General features: G+C 34.4%; 1 protein-coding gene across 2 annotated transcripts in view; it reads right to left on the bottom strand.

Moving 5' to 3' along the window:
- Hs6st (Heparan sulfate 6-O-sulfotransferase) overlaps window positions 1-21,396 on the bottom strand; it is a 73,909-nt gene that overhangs the window by 41,921 nt on the left and 10,592 nt on the right. For both annotated transcript variants that reach the window (XM_053745367.1, XM_053745368.2), the window contains exons 2-3: window positions 20,604-20,840; window positions 9,631-9,728 (exon numbers count right to left, since the gene is read on the bottom strand). In XM_053745367.1, coding sequence (XP_053601342.1) covers window positions 9,631-9,728; window positions 20,604-20,840 — 335 coding nt within the window. The remainder of the gene's footprint in view (window positions 1-9,630; window positions 9,729-20,603; window positions 20,841-21,396) is intronic.

The following is a 21,396-nucleotide window of genomic DNA, read 5'->3' as shown; positions in this document are numbered from 1 at the left end:
ACATCCAAGACCCGGGCCAATCAGAAAAAGATCATTTTCCATCATGACCCGACCGGGGATCGAACCCGGGACCTCTCGGTTCAGTGGCAAGAACCTTACCACTGCGCCACCGAGGTCGTCAAAACTATCCAACCGGCAACACAATATCGGTTATTCCCAGCGGGACATGATACATACAACTACAGTATCGCGTTGATCTGTACCCTTGGAAGAGGAAGTGTCCTAATAAGCGCATGGCGCGATTCATATCACGTAATTCAATAAAGAAATACCGGGACCTATTAGTACTGCTACACACGATATATAAGTATTAGATATGTTAGATACATACCTTTCCCACGCCGAAAATTTCCAGACGGGGATAATTAATGTTCGGGTAGCAACGTAGACAATGCGTCAGCGAACGGGCCATTAGCTGCACAATTAGTGCAATTGTCGTTAATTTATTATTGTAGCCGTCAACAGCAACGGACCAGACTGCTCTCGTACATCATGAAATCCAACATTTATACGCGAATGGTGAAATTACAGACGTCGACGATCATTCCACTGTTAATTGAAAGGGGTTTATTGCTGACGTTAACAAAAACGACGATGCTATGTTTATTTATTTGTCTCGTCTCTTAAATCTACATTATTCGTTCATTTCTAGTAAATTCAAGAGTTAAAGGAATCCGTACACTGGATAACTATTTCACAAGCTCGCCAACTATTCCAATCTAGTGTTAGGAAAACGGAGAATTTTAGAATTGGTTTAGGGAAGGTCGTGTTAATAGATTACATTCTAAATGAAGTTTTGTGATTGTCACACCCTCGTTAGGGTGGGAAGACACTAGCAGATGTAACAACGTCGGCTCTTCAGACGTAATTTATTAAGGAGACGTATTGGAACCACATGGACTAGTAAAAATAATACAGATAATCCCTGACGTGATTTATTTTGAACGGCGACTGTAAATTCCTTCTGTTCAAGTTATTGTTGACAAATATTTAAAGATTTCAGTTAACACAACTATATTTCATGCCTCATTTGCCGTCGGAGATAATATTTTAACGATGCAATACAGGACGTCGTCGAAATGGATTTATTGATATTTTGTTTAATTAACTACTATGGAAATGAGGCATTCATTAACGTTTTGATAAGAAAATTAAAACAGGAAACGTTTACAGGCCCGGTCAAAGATGGTTTATACGTCGAACGCCGGGCTAAAACATTTATTTATTTAGTAGATGAGTTTGCGCCGGACTGTTTGGGAAGAAAGTGGGAAAATACCCATCTCTGGTCACGGTGCTAACTACATTAACAGTAGCAAACAGACTAATTAATTAACTAGTTACATTTCTCTTATGTTTGGCGACGACTTACGAATGAACATAAAATATAAAGATAATAACAGAATATATTTTTATTTTAATGAACTAATAATAATACGGTACCCTGAGAATGTAATTCTACAACACAAGTTGTAAATGATCACCATATTTCTATATTATATTCAGAGCCGACTCGTTGTCACACCAGTTAGTCACATGGCCCAAAGACTTGCATGACATTGCATGCTGCAATATTGGTGTGTTTGTCCGGCTATGAAATGCAAACGCGGATCGAGTTCAAATTGAAAACTCATACAACGCGATATCATAACGAATGATGTAGATCAGTAATTAAAACAACGTTAAATGTAAACTCTGTTGCACTGGGTATACGGGGAATAAATATTACCCGTCTCACCAGGAGGTCCTAGTAGTTGTGGTGGTTCTACGGGTAAAAACTTATTCACGTCACTAATATCTCAATACATATGTTGCGGACATAATTTATGTTTACGTTGTAATTAGAAGTATCAATTCTGTATTTCATTGTATGCAATAGGTCAGCGACCAGTTAATTCATCGATTCTAATGTTTTATCGGAGTCGTAAACATTTCTATTTCAAGCCTTTAATTATTAATTTATCTAAGTAGACCTACAAAGTTATTAATAAATACACGATTGAGAAATTCTTGGAGAAACTCTATTAATAATGCCAATAATTATTATAATCATTCTAATTCATTTAAACTAATAGTAACTTAATTACGAATTAAATATGTTTCCAATGACATTGCCTAGTTAAATTAAGTTTTGAGTACATATGCTTTACGTACTACAGTCAACAACACATCAAGCTATTCAAATTCATAGCAAACTCGCCGTTACTATACTGCGCCATAGAGGTTCATGCAGGGTTACTTGATGAGCTGTTGACTATACGTCTTAATCCCGCGAAGTACCACATATCAAACTGAATTGAATCAAGAATATAAAAAACCTCCGCGTTTCTTCCTCCCGTCCGTGACAACATTTCAATAACATCGCAATGAATAATACAACGCGCGCCACGTCCCGAGCATTTCAGATGAAACATTGTGGATGTAATGACGCATTGTGCATTTAATATTTATGCAAAGTGACTCTTCATTGCGAGATATCAAACTGACTATCTGGCGATAACGTTGCGTGTACTTTCAAAAACAAGTCCGAGGATTTATTTCACAAAACGAATAAACTAGTCACTATTCTCCTACAAAGAAGCAGCTGATGCCTTACTCTAACAGAACTATAAGAGATATCAAAATGAAGCCTTATCGAATAAGTGGTTCAGACTGATAAGAATTTCCTTACCTTAAAAGATATGACCAAAACTTGATTCGCGGTTCGTGGTTAGCTAAATTAATAAGATATAATAATAATTTACGAATTTATTGTAATTTATAATTTCAATAATTATGTAAATACTATTTATATAATCATTTATACAATTCATATTCTATTTATTAAATAGAATATGAATTGTTATGATAATTAACACCGATGATTCAATGCTGCGGTTAAAAATAAATTGCCTAATTGAACAATTAAATGTATTGTTCAGACGGCGTTTAGTCATTTATTAGGAAAAAACGTTTTTAATGGAGTTCAACATTATTCAGCCATAATCGTTGTTAAAAGCTTTGTTGTTATTTTCTAGGTACAGTTATTTAGTGTTGTAAATAAATGACAAAAGAAATTTACTTTGTTGAGAGTTGATTTATAAAATAAACCATCTGTAGCCTGAGCTTAAAATTTAAATGAGAAAAATACAGATGCCGATAAAACATATGTGGCACTTAACATCTTTATCAGTATAATACAATAATAAGGAAATAAAATGTAGCTCGACTCCAAGTCACCATTGACTTGGAGTCGAGCTACATTTTTGTGCCCTTTGCTGTTGAGAGGATGGGCCCATGGGGTCCTGAAGCAAAATCCTTTTTGTCTGAGATTTCAGCGCGTCTCCGTGAGGTAACGGGCGATCCAAGGGCTGGCAGTTACTTAGCACAGAGGATTGCCATAGCGGTTCAGAGGGGTAATGCTGCCAGCCTTCTTGGAACCCTTCCAAGCCGCGACGAGCTGAAATTTCTTTATTATTTATAATTATAAATTTTGTAAAAAAATATGTATTTTTTTAATGTTTTACAAAAATAAATATGAACTTATTTATATCTATCTATATAACTAAGTACATATGATGAATAGGCGAACACGATAAGAAATATTATGACAGCAGTGCTCGAGTTAATCGAGTTTTCAATTCGAAACGATCGCGTTTACTTTTACTTTTCCCAGCCAGACGCATCGCATCGAACCAATCGCTTCCAATGTCTTACAGCGAATTAGTTCGGTTTATACGTGTGAATCAATCGTATACTTAGAAAACAGCTATTTCAAGATAAACTTAGCAAATTGACAAATTTGCTAAGTTTATCTTGTTTTAAAATTGTTTTGTCTAAAAACTCCTCCGATTGGCAATGCTTAATGAAAACAAACGGTGCTGGATAAAGCGATCCCGTAGATTGCGCTCTGGAAAATTTCAATTGATTGCTTTAGAATTAGAAAACAGTGCGCTGACTTTAATCGAGTGAATCAATACCTTATATGCTATTTATAAATAGTTTCAATCTCAGTTTCATCACCAAACGCATGTCATAAAATAAAACAAGGTTAAGAGACTTCTGGAAATTATCGGTGAGAAGGAATTTCTCTAGTTACATTATGTTATGAAGCGTGACAACAGTTTTTAATCAAATGCTGCGCATGCCCATCATTTTCTGACAAGCGTCGCATTACTTGTTGTAAACCGGTATCAAATTATCGAACATCGTAATAACCTTATATTTATAGTATTTTATATTATAAACATATAATAAATCTATCAATGTAGATTTGGAACGTAATAATTCCACGGTATAAGATTCCCGTGGGGTTAATTCCAAAGGGGGTGCAAACGTGCTATATCCGCTAGTTAAATTATGACCGCGATAACCGCAGACCATCGACGCTATCTGATATCGACAACTCGTTAAAACTATCCCATCCCTATCGCTGCGAGCGCAAACTAGATGTCAGGATTTGTCCGAATTTAACAGAATTTAAAGCGGCTTCTAAGTTTTCGTAACCGCGAACTTTTTAAAGATTTGACTTTATGAATAGGATTACTTTTTGGATTATTTTTCTGTATAAAAAAGCTGTATTCAAAAGCGATTCGATCTTCGAATCCTCTTCTTAAAACATATATTTTAACTGGCCCAGATCTTAATCTGACGTTGATCCTTTATTAAGAAAAAAAGAAAAGTAACATACATTTCTTCCTAGATATTTATAATATAATATACTACTTTCTCATCAACAATGCATCTAGAAATTAACTTTATAATTTTGCATGTCGATGAAAATTGCGCCTGAGCGTTTGTAATTTTTTATGGGTTTCATAAAATTTTAACCCGGTTTATTAAATTGTTCTATGCATGAAATTTATATCCATTCCGCACGACTGTTAATGTTACGACTATCATTGTGTATTGCCAACTTAACTTAATTACTAAAATACACGTTATACACAGAAATTGTGAGTTAAAACTGAAACATTATCTAATGGCAACGCTCTCAGTTGGCATGCTACAATTTATCAGTGCAGTGTTAAAGTTCTAACGAGCTTTGTCTAAGCAGATCTATTATATCGCATCGCACGGTACATTTCGTTTACAGTGATGTAGTTAACTACAATACAACTTCTATATTATATATATTATGTAGGTACAATACAACAATATTTTTTTGCACAAATAAGTTACATAGCACAAAGTGGAATATAACAAGCAATAAATTAATGATTGAAATAAATGGCGCAAACAGCAGCCTTATCCCAAAGAAGAAGCAAAGGGCTAAATGATCCGATGGCATATTTAAAAATAAAAGCTTCACAAAAAGTAAAAAAAATACTAGCAACCAATTCAGTATATTAACATACATTTAGACGTCAGTGCAAAGTAGAATAGCTTCAAAAAAATTACCTAGCTAACACAGAAAATCATATCAAAAATCTGTAGCATAAAGCGACTAGATGAAGGCTTGAATGGCCATTCATGGAATCAATAGTAATGTATTCAGTAAACAAAGTCGGCATTATGCTCCGGTGATCCGTCGAAGTCAATTCAAGCCGCAAATCCTATCAGATCAACTTCACGGGACGCCAGTATTTAGACTTTGTTCTATACCAACACCATCGATAAATTTATTTGAACAGTATTGCTTACATAGTACATACTCCATCATTGTATTACGAAACTTGTAAATTGATATATGTATCCCGACTAGAATTTATATATGAAAATATTAAACTGCTGTTTATCCACTTCTCTAATATATTTATATAAATCGAGTATTTTCACATAATAACATGAGAGTTATAGATAAAAACCCATTATTAAGAAAGATTTGTATAAAGGCAAATACAGCGGCACACATCAAAAAAGTAATACAGAAGCAACATGCATGAATGGGACAGACAGACGATACCGTCATAAAATACGTTTTATCAATTACTGCGTGCATAGCAGGCCCGCCTTTAAATCTTGTTTAACAGGCCGAGATCTTAATCTGACGTTTATCCTTTATTAAGAAAGAAAAACGCCCACTAGTTCTACCGGTTAATAGACCCTTCGCCATTTAAGGATGCGTTTACCTTCCTTACAACGCAGACCCAGATCATAACAAACAGAATTTCACTATAAATCACACATTTTCTGACTGCTGAGGAATTTAATAATATTATAAAATTTTTATGAATTAAATTAATTTCCAAAATACGACAACAAACAATGTATGAAAATACACAAAACTCTACTAAGTGCCATATTTTTCGTTGTTAAACACACTAGATTCCATTCTAAATTGTTACAACATCTGTTTGGAACATCTTGCACAGCTAGTAACAGTACACAAAGCGTTGTCAAGACAAAAATGTGTGAAGGGATAGAATCCAACCTGGGTGCAACCTGGGAGGTCCGCCGCAAAGTGGATTAATGGCTACAGGACAACCGTTGATACTATCGTCGTTTCATCTCCCGTGAGAATTCTCCTAGACAATAACCCTTCTAATAACTAAAAGCGGCTTATTCCAAACTATTTTAGCTAGCCATTTTACGAGAATTTAACAAAGTGTTAATATTTTAACCAATACGCGGGTACATACGAGTAAATACGGGTCTTGTTTAAGAATATTTGACTTTTAAGATTAAAAACACTTGGGTGACATCACATTACAGGAACATCAAAATCGAAGGTGTTTGCTTAACAGCACGTAAAACGTTCGTAAAGTTAATGGGGGCTCACTATTGTTAACTCTTGTGATAAACACTTTACAAACGGAACACCCATTTACTAACGCACACAACTTTAGTCCAGAACAAACATTTTTTGACAAATATTTGTTCATGGGCGGGGTTTAAGCATCGTTACGTTTCTAATAGAAACTGTTACACACTTACTATATCACCGTAGAGCATATTTGCCTGTATTATAAATAAATGCACAAATGTTAGAACGACGAATTTGTAGCCTAAATAAAGAATGTTTGAAATTTGGCCATGTCTGAATTTTTCTACAACATTTCCTTAAGTATTTCAGTACTTAGGGAAATGTTGTAGAAATCGTTCTATCGATTGGTCCAATAAATTTAATTGACCAAAAAGTATATTTCACAGATAATGAAACTAGGTTAGAAAATATTTAAGTAGTCTTCACACAAGTACGTAGAATTTGTCAGCAGTTCTTGTGTGCTTCTAGATTTCGTGAGCAAAATGTGGATGGAAGTAGGTTAGAAGATCTATCTTGTGTACGAGTATATGAAATAGTAGCAATATGAAATAGTATTCATTGACTTGGTACAGGTATACTGTACTAGGTCAATTAATACTATTTCATGTAATAAATGCAGTCGTCATGTGTCACTCTGTAAAGATAGTAAATTTGATGTCACAGAGCACTGGACACAATATTCAAGAGAGTGGTGAATGAATCGTTTGAAGGGCACTAAACGGGCTAAGGGTTGGTCGACTCGCCTTGAAATAATGACCCTTTGTACTTAAATTCCTCTTGTCATACATTCTCGACTTTGAACATCATCTTATCCCTTCAATAGTCAAGGCTATAAACATAAGCATCTTATTATACAATGCATTATTCATTTGAGTAGGTTTTTGTTGTACAGCCTACTCTACATACGCCATGCTGCGGTCATTTGACGCACATTTCTTAGTTTAACTGTGACCTTTATGTTGACTAAAAACCAAAGTGCAATGTAGAATCTACTAGATAAATTATAGTAAGTATTACTTTACTATTGATGAAAAAAGAGTTAATTTTCGAGAAATTACTTCTTACTTTCTCTCTCTCGAAAATCTTACAAATCTATTCCAGAAGAAACTTTAAGCGCTTATTCATTGACTTTTTCTTTTATTAGGGGTACTTTTCAAAAGACAAATGTCTGAACTGGATAACAAACTTTTTCATTAGATTCTATTCGATTGCGACTTTCGCATACTTCAAATACTGACTTTCGAAGTAATTTTCAGATTTGTTTTAATCTTACACCTCTTTTTCAAACAAAGATTGAAGTACAGTAAATTCCCAAGAAATTCATTAAAAATAGTGATAATGAAAATGCAATATTTTATTTATTGCATTTTCATTTTATCAAAGATAATATTTTTGGACAAGGATAAGATAATATTTTTTTATCTTTGACTGCAACGAATTGAAAAATACATATTGTCATCAAATAATTATAAAATAGATCGATTAATTTGATTCGTTGCCCGGACAATAGAGCTAAGAATTTAAAGAAGCACGCATACGCACGTGATCTTCCGGACACCAAGACAGTGTAATGATTTAATGGATACGTAATTTACGGCTCACCAACCATCCATAGCAATGAGAAGTAGGTTAGGCTGTCAAATTGTTTAACGACTAACCATTTTAACATAAAATAAAAAGTTTACAGAATCGACATTTCATCATTTTATCTTTGGCTTAAAAGGACAGGTAAGCTCTTGTTTAATAAAGTAATACAATTAAAATATTTTATTCGATATAGAAAACAAGCATAAAAGTGCATTTTCCATTGAAAATCTCAAATAAAATTTCACATTTTTCAGTGTGAAAAAAAAATTATAAAAATTGATGGTCTGTTGTTAAAGCGTAGTCAAAAAACAACATAGTTTCTAAAGGACCCTTAGATTAATTACAAAAAATATTAGACAAAGATTGATTATTGTTATATGAACTATAAAAGATAAAAGTACGCGAAATGGAGTCGTCCTCTTTTACCATCATTATTTTTTATGTAACAATTGTTTTACAGTCGCAATAATACCAAGAGTCCTCATCGTTCGGCACCGTGGGAGGAATAATTAATGGATTTACAGCTTTAACGAAAACGTATTGTTTGTTCCGCATATATTAACATTTTAGGATTTTTATAATTAAAATCATAATACTCGTGGTTGAATTTATGTACTACTCCTAAAAATACTGGTCATTTGGAGGTAATTGAAAATAAAATATTATGCCTTCTGCCAATCTTATTGAATTTTAGAATGCTAGTACAGACGTAAGTTTTCAAAAAGATATAAACAGATTGGGCATAAGTTTGTTTTGTATTATTTTCTTTTAAGCGCACAAGTACTATTAAACAGAATATTTAAACAATACCTACACAACTCGATTCACAATTGAATAACAATTAAGTCTGCTCACGACCGCTGAAACAATACCCACGGACTAATCATATCGAAAACAAATCGAAATTCCTTTTCAATTAATGCCGATCACGCCCTGGCCATCACTCGACTAATCTCGAAGGGCGAGAGACAATACCCAGAAGAGGTGTTTTGCATGTTTCGTATATCGAATGGTACTCAGCTCGCACATTTGCATGCCCGAATCAGGATCCCGGTGACGATGACAGACTGAAGGCCGAGTGGGTCGGCGCCGCTGATGTAATCGGTGTCCCTACACACCAGAACAATAATAATTCACATTCAAATTTGGCGCTACGGAATTACTGAGCCGTTTTATTGTCCTAACAATACCCAACGCAACTCTTTGTCGCGCCGATGCGACATGTGCTGCATTTACACAGCTTGCCTTAAAAATTTCATAAACAATAACACCGAATAGAAAAATGGAATGCTTTGTCGCTTTGATGGATTTTTTGTGGCCGTGTGGAAATTAATTTATTTAGCTGAACAAAGGGTACTCACTTCCAGCCGGTGGAGTATCTCGAAAAGAGCCATATTTCGTTGCTGTGAGGCCGAAAACAATGGCAACGTTTTCGCGCCCGCTGACAGTTGCACGGCCTCTGTGGAAGAAAATCCAAAATGAATTCAAAAGGTTTAAAAGTCTATAAAATATTGTGCTAACCTAAATCATAGAAGCCAATAAATCCAGAAGATTTAAAATGCTGGCGATTTTCATTTCCACCATTGGCGACCGCTTTTCGAGTGAAGTTCGTACTCGCGGAAATTACTAGTGAAATCGGTATCGCATCGCCTCAAAATAATAATAGTATAGAAAGGACATTTGTGTCTTCTTAATTTACACGACAAAATAAACTCCTTTCCAGAAAATAATATGAAATATTTAGTACTCAAATATTATTATATTTCGGCACAGATCAATAATCTGTATTATCACTGTTCTTGTTATGGAAATCGTAAATTAACCAACCAACGATAAAATTAAATTTAGAAGCTTGTCCAAATTTATTTTATTTTCTTCAGGAAGTAATGTCATTAAAACTGTTTATTATTTTGTGTTCTCTTATGTAAGCTCCATATTTTGCACTACCGCCGAGTGCGGAAGTCCGGTGTGGGCGACGTCACACTCACTGGACTCTTGAAACTCCTAACTGAATAAAAGCTTTAAAGCTAAATTCTTAGTATTATTATCATGAATATATTTTTTTTAAATGCACATTACGGCATCGCCTTGCATCTCTTAGTTTGATCTAATACATGAAAGCAATTATTAAATCTATATGGCTTTTTCTAATGGAAATTAATAAAATAGCTTGACAGCTAGAACAAGCCATTTTTCTACCTTGACAGGTAGAAAAAGCCTATTATTAAAATATGTACATATTTTTTGTAATTTTGTGCAATAAATAAAAAAATAAATAAATTCATTGACCAGAAATAGTCAAATTCTAGTTTGGACAAGTCTTATGAATAACGACTTTTTTATAGCTTGGTTTGTATTCCACTGCTGGGCAAAGGCCTCCCGTTTCTCTGGAGGTGGTCAAATAAGAACAAAGGCCTTTCATGTGCAGGTCTATCAAAAAAGTATTTAATTTTCACTATCCCCTTACAATACCAGACCTAACACAGCAAATTAAGTTTCGATCTTGTTGTAATTGTAATCACAAACACAATGCCTGTTCAGAGCAGAAGTTGTATTGTAAGTAGTTACATCTATAAAACGAACATGAACATTTCTAACGTTGGTACAAGTCATAAAAGTGAATTATCTCGTCGACTGTGAAAAACATTAAGACGTTTTACAGTTCACACATTAGGGCACGTCGCACGTCGCTTGGAGAAAATTACAGGCAAGCGTGCATCCGGACTGGGATGGGAACGATGCATGGCAAGCTTAAAGTAGATTTTTTTTATATTTTTGACATAAAACGTTTCTTCGAAGACGTCATGGGTAATCGTGGGTGAAAGACAACTTTAATGCTAGTTAGGTAATAGGTACTTCGTTGGTGTATGAGAGACTAATTTTTGAGATTTCGCTATTTTCGTTGAATTAGTTAGGACAGTTTCAGGACCTAAATATCTGAAAAAAAAATTCAATATTGTTTTAAACATAAGCTATATAACGTATATATAAAGTATATATATAAATTATTCATATCGAAATTATTATTGTGGTTGTGGAACTGAAGATTCGATGTGCCGCCGCTACCGTAAACTTACTAAATCTATGGATATACGGAATATATTAAAAAATATATATTAAGGTTCATTTCATTAGATCAAAAAGACGGTGAAATGTGAAATAGAGCGAGTAACTAGAAGTTAAAGGGACAGCGGAAAATGGATGATGATTTTTCTCAAGGAAATTGTGTTAAGAGATGTTCTTGTACTTCATCAAATAGAAAAATATCTTAAATTTTATATTTGTATCAAAGAAGATAAAATTATCCACAAACGCAGAACAAATTAGAGATTGTACCATTATATTAGACGAACGTGTCTTTTTACGAAAGATCTGTATTAAAAGGAGACACAACTTTAGAAGGAACCTATAAGCAGTAATCGATAACACGGCGCCTAATTGGCACTATAAATAAAGTCGTTTTGAAACTAATGACGAAATCTGGCCTGATATGGCCAGTTCAGTAGCAAAAGCAGTAATTGGCAATATGTAGTGGTCCACACAACATTCATAGTCATAATATAGAACGGTTTCTGACCAAAATGGCCATAAAATGACGCTCATTTTATGCCCATGTTATTTACCGCCATATGGCAATAAAATTTTATGAAAAAGTAAATAAAAATATCATCTACAATTAATAGCTAATTATGAGATTTTTTTATAACGTTCCTATAACAAATGATGCTGCATGTTTATGTAACGGAAAGAATTTTGTACATTAGCACGACTTAGATAACCTTTTCTCCAGTAAAATTGATATGAAAGCATAAACATAAATTAAATGAAGTCTATAATTCTAAAAATCTTGTCTATGTGATATTTTGCTTGTCCATAGAACTGATTACTGTCTGTTCTGATCTCACTACATAGATGTAATGTAGAAGTACGAGTACATTAACTGGGATCATGTGTACCTACTACTTGTAAAGTTAGTAGTAAATTATAAGCTTTTTTAGTTTCAGCGGTCCTGTGTGTAAATTAATCTTTCAAAGATAAATTTCACTTCCACTAGAGGAACTCTGTAGGAATACTGCTACTGTTGTCTATTAGCTGCCTAGGCTGTGTCCATTAGTCGCCTCGTACGACATTCACGGGAGGATATAGTATAATCCTATTCTAAGGTGGAAACACAAATTTAGTTAGAAAATATATATAATATAGCAATAAATTGATAATCCGATATTTCATATTACATCACAAAATGCAGTCTGGCTTTATTTGAAACTTCACTCTATTGAACTAGTCGGATTATTACGAAACTTTCAAATAATCTCCATCAAATATCTTTCACAAAGTTTTAATTAAAGCCGAATATAACGGCTTTATGATGCCCGTCATAATTAATTGTTTCAAAACAAACCAAATAATCAAAATATTTTAGTGGAAACTGGGATTATCGAAAAAGGATTTGTTTAGATGAAGCTCGGTAAATAGCAATCTAAACTTTATAGGTACACTCTACTTATCGATATTTGTTTGTTGTGTTCAATTTTCAGATTAAAAATATAAGTAGCAGTAACTAGTTCGATTAGTGAAAATTATTATTTTATTTTTGGTGTAAAATACTTTTTATTTTTCAATTTAAACACGAAACGGATGCATCGCAATTATATTAATCGGACTTGGAGTGGGGCCGGGGATGTGTTATGTGTTTATTTTGTTGTTTCACAGTCGTTATACCAAAAGTAACACAAAACTTCAAGTAAGGAGTCATAAAAAACTAAGCTTCAACCTTTATGTGAAATACTTTTAAATTTATACAACAGATTTGCTAGCTAAAATAATGTTTTGTCACAGAAATGCAACTGCCATTTTGAATTCCATAAAAGCAACAGTCTCGCTCGCGCAGTGTTTATCCTGTCATAAGTTTATTTGAACGCGCAAAAGTAAACTTGTGAAGGATAGAAATGATAACATAACCTAGTTAGAGAGTAACTGCAAACTAGTTGTCAAAGCATGCTACAATAGAGTAGTCTGTTTATAATAACCCACAAAAAAGAAAAACAATTTGTCGGTGGAAATATTTCGCGACAGTCGTAACGTCATTCTGGCATAGATCAACAAAAAGAAGAAAAAAAAAAACAATTTAGGTGTTATTTTGTTAGTCCTGACAAAAAGTAATATTTTTGATAATAATCTGGGGTGTGTTATGGTGAGAAGTGTTAAGTTAATATTAATTTTAAAATTCAACAAAAACCCTTGCTTTATTATTAACATAACACTTCTAAAATTAGACATCAGTCGCGTTTACTGCAACGAATACTAAAACCTCCTTATGAGCACCCTTTTGCACTTGAAACTTCACCGAAAGGATCTATCCCTGGTTACCCAAGGTATCATGCCACTTCTGATGTATATAATGTATATGTGTATTTTGTAATTCAACCTGTATTTGATGGTTCTCCATCAAATACAGGTTGAATTACAAAATACATATGATACGATTTCAATTATATTTCTAAGGCCTTATAAATATAATTGAAATCGTAAAGATGTTAAAATCAATGGATTTTATATAGACAAGTAAAGAAAATTGTTTTGCGCACAACTACATAGAGCATAAATATCTCAAGAAGACGAAGTGAATGATCGAGTACGCTTACAAGCCGCGATAATTACTCAATCTCTCGAATATATTGGACAAATCGTCCATCATCTTTAGTTTATGGCTCCATTAACCTAATTGTCTTTATCGTAGTGGCTCTGGCGATAGCAATAGGTGACAGTCACTACCGTTCTCTTCGAGGCCTTAACTTCTTACACATAAAAATAATATAATAAATAAATATAGAGGGGCTTGAGGGGTTTGTTAGCCCCAAACTTCGAAACTTGCGTTATGGGATAATTCATTTTTTAACATATAAATGAAAAAAAATCCATAAGCCAGATCAATAAGAAAAATATCATTTGAGATCACGTTATACATGACAAGGGGTCGACCCCGAGACCTCAAGTCATAGAAGTCGAGAATTACAGCAAACAGTGGTTTAGGAAGCATTTTCTTTTGTTTTATTCGCTAACTTTTTTTCTGATATCTAATACCGTCACATAAAGTGTGTATTTCTCTCATTTTAGTCTAAACGAACGCACGCGTGACAGTCTCTGTTTAGAGACCACGTAAGTTGCGATTCCATATATCTGCTTAATGGAATGGAGTGCCAGTTGTACAGATGTGTATTTCTGTTCAAGTTATTACAAGAAAGTAAGGTAAAAAAAATTACACGTAAACGAACCGAAACTCAGTGAATTCGTTTATGCGATTCATGTCTCTACAATCCAGCGTCATATTGTGACCATTCTCTTGCTACAAATGAATAGGTACATTTGGGTCGGGTCCGGGAAGGGACGAAAATTTGTTGATACACGATGTTGTGCAAATAGCCATAGGATTTGGTAGATTCAACTTACCCCATAAATAAATCCTACTAGTATTAGAAATGCAAAAGCTTATGTTTGTTACTCTTTCACGTGAAATCTACTGAACTGATTGTTATGTAATTTGGTACATCCGAATACGGGAGCGAAGCCACAGGGCGCAGCCAGTATGTTAACAAAGGAATTCTATTGAAAGATAGTGTATCTACCGTCTGCCACATCACATACAATAAGTACTTGTTCAAATCCCACAGTATTGTCTTTAAATAATACTTAAATTGTATTCCTTTTTAAGAAAATTTTTGTGAGGAGAAAAAATAAAAAATAATGTTTATTGTTTACCCTTCTCGATGCTAGAAAAGAGGTTTAGACAGAAACCGCATACAGCGTGGCCCAAACTAGCAAACGTTAAAATATTTACATTGCGGTTGAAAACATGGCCCCGTTTCATGAGCTCGAGGTGTGCACTGTTGTGTAGTGGGCCTTTAAATATACATGCAGCAGTGTATTCTACAATTTCAACGTCGTAGCGTTTGCTATGTCTCTCGAATTAAAGTCTATAGTTAGGTGCACCAGATATTAATATTAATTTATTGCAATCGGTTAAAAACTTTTGTAAATGTAATTTTACAGTGAAATATTACATACGTCAATGTTTTTTCAAAAAATAAAGCTGTGCCTTTGTTAGTTTGACAGCGAAACCAAACAAATAAATGCACTAACTGAAACTAAATTAAAATTACCGACCTGACAGAATTTCTTTTTACTGGCAGGGGATTAATTTCCTATGTTTGACATGAAAGATAAAGTATCGGAAATGTATTACGACATATAATGTAAACACGTAGAAAATAATGAATATTTTCTAGATAATTGCAAAACGAAGTGAGTTTATTCACAGCTAGCTTCCGCGACTGCCTACTGCTTGCCATGGACCCACACAATCGCTGGATTATTATAAGTCTGCTCTTCAGTAACGTAAACAAGAACCCGATGAGTGAGATACGTACATAAGGCAATTTCCTGTGCGCAATAATATTTTTCATATATGCTCGTTTATTAGAGAATATCGAGAATTTTGTTTTTAATTTCAGTGGTGTTTGCAAGGAAAAATACCTATTTAGTTTTGATCCGAATTTATGTGATTACTATTATTACAGTTAATTAGTGAATTTCGGAAATTAAGATACCGAAAGTTTGTTTTTCAAGATATAATAATATAAAACAAACCGCTTGTATCATAAATTCTACGAAGATAACAGCCCGGGTTGATAACAGGATGAACTCAATTGAATGAAATCAATTCATTTCATTGAAATGGGCGAGTGTGCGGGCTATAAAAACTTCAAAGAATGTTGTGTAATATCAACTATTTAAGTAGAACAAATGCAAGCTTTTTAAACGCATTTAAGAATGGTCTCATTGACAATAGGAATTCCGGCTGAATGAACAGACCGCTCTCCTTGCAGTGCGTACGTGCCGATGCATCGACCATCGACCTGCGCCGGCGACTGAATGAACATATATCTTAGTCATAGTACTATTAATTTATTCGTGCGTAGTTCTTAATATGAAAAGACGCATCGACGCAGCTCTGATATAGTTCAGTATATTAGATCTCAATACGGTACTAGAAATAGACCAAGATCAAAGAAGAGATGGATGGTGTGTAAAGGAATGGTACGAAATAGGAGGAACGTTCTCAAGCATTCTAGAAAATTTTGTGTCGCTCTGGAATAAGTGTTAAAAGGTCAAGATGACGTTATACATATAAATCCCAATACATAATATATTATGAACATGAAGCCTAATGAGTGGTTAAATTTTCATAGTAAGGATGTTCACTAATTTATATTGATAACAAAATTGCCAAATTAAAATAATATTAATAATTATGAGTACTATGCTCACAACTTCGGCAATTATAGAAAATCTCGTAAAAAGAAATTGATTATTTCATAATACATAACCTCTCAATGTTTCGGAAACCAAAATGCAGAGCTATGAATACTAATTTCAATTTGCAAGCGGTACCTAAAAGTAAAGGAGAAATGTTAAAAACATGCACAATCAGTTTTTATTGTTAGTAATATGAATGCGGAACTTTGGAGGACGTTAGTATAATGTATGAATGTGGGAGCAATATTTTCCCGCGACCCAACGATATAATGCATAAAAATATCATGTTCCGTGTAAAAATACGCCGATTACTTGCTCTATTTTCCATATAGAATAATGATGACGATAAAAATCTTTCTCCCATAAATAGACGAGGATCATATGGGAATGTTACAATATTTTGTATCTGTAAGGTGCACTTATACTCGTATTTGCATTTAAATAGGATTGGATATTGGAACGGTGGTATTATTGGGTCAAGTGTTTTTATTATGTGTAATGCACCTTGCTGTTTGTATGGTTGTAAATTCCGTGGAATTATATAAATTGATGTTCACGACTACTAACATGAATATTTTAATTTTTAATTGGCAAAGTGAATGAGTCTTTAATTAAAGCCTGGTGAAGGGACGTGTTATGAGCACATAACATAGCATAATTTCTAAACAGGTATACCAATTAGAATAGTTCAAATAATGTACAGTCAACCGCAAGGCAAGTTCTTTTGCATGGATCTTTATGTCGCGGTTATATGTGCGATAGGCAATAAATTTGGGTAGGTTGGTGTAATGTTGCCTGTGCATGAAAAGTCTATTTAGTTGTGTAATTACAATCAAGATTTATATCTAAAGTTTATAATGAATTTAAGGTAAAATAAAGATTATGTACTAGTATTTGCGCCTATCCCGGACCGGGGTAGTCGCGCTACATAATCTGTGGTTGGATATGGATACACCAGGATTCCCGGCATACGACAGATTATGTAGCGATTAAACAACATCCCAGTTCCGGGCATATAAGCCTGGACGATAAAATACCACCTCCATGATCTATTGGCGACAAAAAATAAGCTACCGCGCCTTTCTTATCACCCATTGCGGAAGATAGTCGTAAATTTGTAGAACTTTGTTAGTTTTTGTTTCATAAAAAAACTAAAGGATGTTTTGGACTACAAGAAAAATGGACTTTATGGAGTGACGGAGCAGTTTTAGTAGTATTCAGTTTCATTCAGTCCAGAGAGCTTTGTTTCAGTCTATTATCGTAAGACTTTTGCAAGTCATATTACATAACAGTGGTGAATTAAATAAAACAGTATTGACATTATATCATAATAAATCTATAGACCACACACACGCCTTTATAATCTGTGTAATTAAAATAAATGATGACGATAAAGGTTAAAAGGCCACCTCACACGAACTGGCATGACAGTTCATTTTGTTGAAGCGTCTTCATTGTGCGAAGTCACATCACGCGCACACTTTAATAGCCACCTCCGATCCTCTCAAGGAGCTAACAAGCGAACAGAGGACTTTTCTTGGATGACATTTCTAGTAGAGATTATATAATGTTCACAATGAATTGAGGCTTAAAAATGAATTAAAGTGTACGTACACGCAATTATACATAAGTTCAAGACTGTAGGAGATAGGGTTACGCCCAGTTTTTTTTTCCAATTTCAAATAGGAAGAATGTGAAAAAGAATTGTCACAAATGTTTTGTGAAGTATCTGCGAAATCTTGGGCGTAAAACCGTTTATGGATAACCGTGACGAAGCGCCACATTTTACCATTTCCTCAAAAAGTTTTAAAATCATACGTGGTGACATTTTCAAATATTTAAATTGGTACCTAAAGTTTAAAATGTCCTAAAATTTATTTATTAAAGTTATAAACTTTAGTATCAGAATTCAAGGCCCATTCGGTTCTACACCCTTGTCGTGTTCGCATTTCTACCGCGTCCCTACGAGATTTTTCATGGAGATTTTCACGTTTAAAATTGATAGAGGAGGATTCGTCTTTTGGCTCCTTTGATCTCGGTCAACGCCGGTGGAACAAAGACGACACTTCGCACAGAAAAGTCAGAAATTCCAGCTTCAGGGATTTGTGTTTTTCGTTTTAAGCCGTCTAGACGGGAAGGGTTAATGAGTAATTATTAAAATGAGAATTTCGCAGAAAGCTTTTTAACATAATTCTTGAAATAGTACTGTTTAATTAATATTTAATTAAAATTACTATTATAAAACCATTACTATTGGGTTATTTGGCTACTTGTAGATATTGGCTATATGGTCCAGCCAGCCCAAAAATGCCACGCTCCGGGTTGCTTGATATCTTGGGAAAACTCGTACACATTGCAAAGTGCTGAGGCCGTAATGCAATTTTTTAAATTTATTGTTAACTTAACTTTAACGCGGATTTCTATGGCATATTGATCATGGGATCGAACTATTGCACCTCCTTCTGTTTGGTCCCCAGGCGTTGTATAATCTGCATTAAGTTAACGAAAACTTAATGTTGATACTTTGGCGATTTTCATAACCTGTATATTTGTCTTTTTGTTAACTACCTCTTCACGCTTTATCTAGTCAACCAATCCTCTTGAAATTTCTCATACTTTATTACAGTATGGAGAAGGACATGCTACTTTTCATTTCGGGAAAAAGTACATTTACCGTAAATTTACGCTGCCGCGGGTAAAATTATTACACAATTACTACGTACTAAGGCTTCAGAATTAAATTTTTAGAGAGATTGGGAGTTAATAGGCATCATGCAGCAAAGTTTTACGAACTTATAGTGAGACTCACAAAAGCTATAAAGATCAAAGACGTTGCGAAGTCGAGAAAGCCTTGTATGAAACTTCATCTACGAGTATACAGAGTGATATTAAAACTTTATTAAATATCGACTACATTTCAAACATCTCATTAAGGGCTTATCTATATTAAGATTCTACAACGTTATTTACCCTTACACTACAGCTGAACAGGAAAGGATTAAACGAAATTATATTTACGGGTGGATGAGATTTTTCCGGAAATGGGAAAAGTTTGAAGAACCTCATTGTCCTCAGTAATGATTCAAAGTTTAATAAAATTTGTTTATACTTGATGACTTTTGACGCCAGTTTTATTACTGTCGTCTTATTATGTCTTGGAGTTTAATCGTTAAACACTTCCTGCAAAGCCTTGAAACATCAGAATTCATCGATACTGAAAAGAGGCGAAGATAAGCTCTTAAACTCATTCCATTATGAAGGCTAAATAAAAATATTACTTCATCAAACTTTAAATTACATAGTCCATAATAATATGACTTTCAGAATTTATGAGTCATTGTTAGATGTATGATGACTATTGCTTGATGCAACCTAATTTTGTAATTCTTCATAAACCTCAGTAGTTTTTATAACAACAACAAATTGTTATTTGTAAACAATAAGAGAGATACGTGGAGATACCCGTCAAATGGTGATTAGAAACCATGACTATACCAAAACTTGCAACATGAAACAATAAAATCCGGGGAATATTCTAAATTATATTTACTAAATTGTTATAGCAGTCAAAAGACAGACAGAATGATTGTCTTCAACAAGACCTGAAGAAACTAGGCAAGAAAAACTTGGCGCCGGGAGGTCAAGGACAGTGCGAAAGGAGAGAAGATCGTGGAAGAGGCCAAGGTCAACAATGAGTTGTAGAGCCGTAGAAAGTAAGCAGTCTAAAGAACTTAAAATATTATAGGTGGTTCTCCGAGCATTTCGACCGCAACGGCCGCGCAACATTGTCATTTTTTCAATGACAACAATCAGTTTTACTATCCGACTTTAAAATCATTAATCTGTACTGTGGTAAATGTTAATTTTATGAATGATTTTGGAAATGATTTCTTCCTCAAGAAAATTGACGCATCATAATGACGACGCGGCCGCAGCGGTCGAAACGCTCGGAGATTCACCCTGTAACGATATTAAATAGGTATTCAAAATTATATTTTCGATAGAATTTTACACTAACCTTCAAGTCCAAGTCCATGACCAGATGCTTCCCGAACGAAGTTCCGCCGGTCTTTTGTATATGCAAGAAGACCATAACGTCGTGGGCGTTCAGGTCGAATCGGAAGTCGTCGTGTAGCACCTCGTCGTAGGACAAGCCTGGCTGCGCGATCATGTCAGGCAGCGGCCGGCCTGGTGCTTCAGCGTACGTCAGCGCCACAGCCTCCGATACACGCTCCCGCGGCGATAACGCACACACCTGAAATATTACGATTGATTTTTAACGTGCATTTTATTGCCTGTTTATATTCACCATTAGAGCTTGATGGCGATAAAATGAGCATATGGTGGGTGGATAATAACAAGATTTTGCAAAAAACTGAAAGAATATATAATTTCCTTTTTTTTCCAAATTACTTTCGCGGGTCTATTGGATGAGATTTCTCTATTGGATGAGATTTCTATAGAAATAAGTAGTGCCTTTGTACTTAGTTTCCTGTTTGTAAGTTTTATATTTACACTATGATGTTGTCAATATAACTAATGTTTTTTTTCTTCTAAATTTAGACACTATTAGTCGCCCTGGCATCAAAGACAAACAAGTCGTAAAATACACACTAGTACATGTCTATCCAGTGTCCATTGTCTCCATATTCCTATCAAACCTCGAACAACAGAAGCCCCTCGCCGATAAAACTTATTTTACGACCAATGACACATACTTGCGACCTTTCCAGTCGTTACGATAACGCCATGTCATCTCGAATCGATAACAGGCCTAAATTATTCATTACCATCTTCCACTCTTATTGTGC

The sequence above is a fragment of the Plodia interpunctella genome, chromosome 5 (genome assembly GCF_027563975.2).
Source record: "Plodia interpunctella isolate USDA-ARS_2022_Savannah chromosome 5, ilPloInte3.2, whole genome shotgun sequence".
Taxonomy (NCBI): Eukaryota; Metazoa; Arthropoda; class Insecta; order Lepidoptera; family Pyralidae; genus Plodia; species Plodia interpunctella.
The sequence above is the reverse complement of the archived record's forward strand: the minus strand, read 5'-3'. Positions and strand labels throughout refer to the sequence as shown.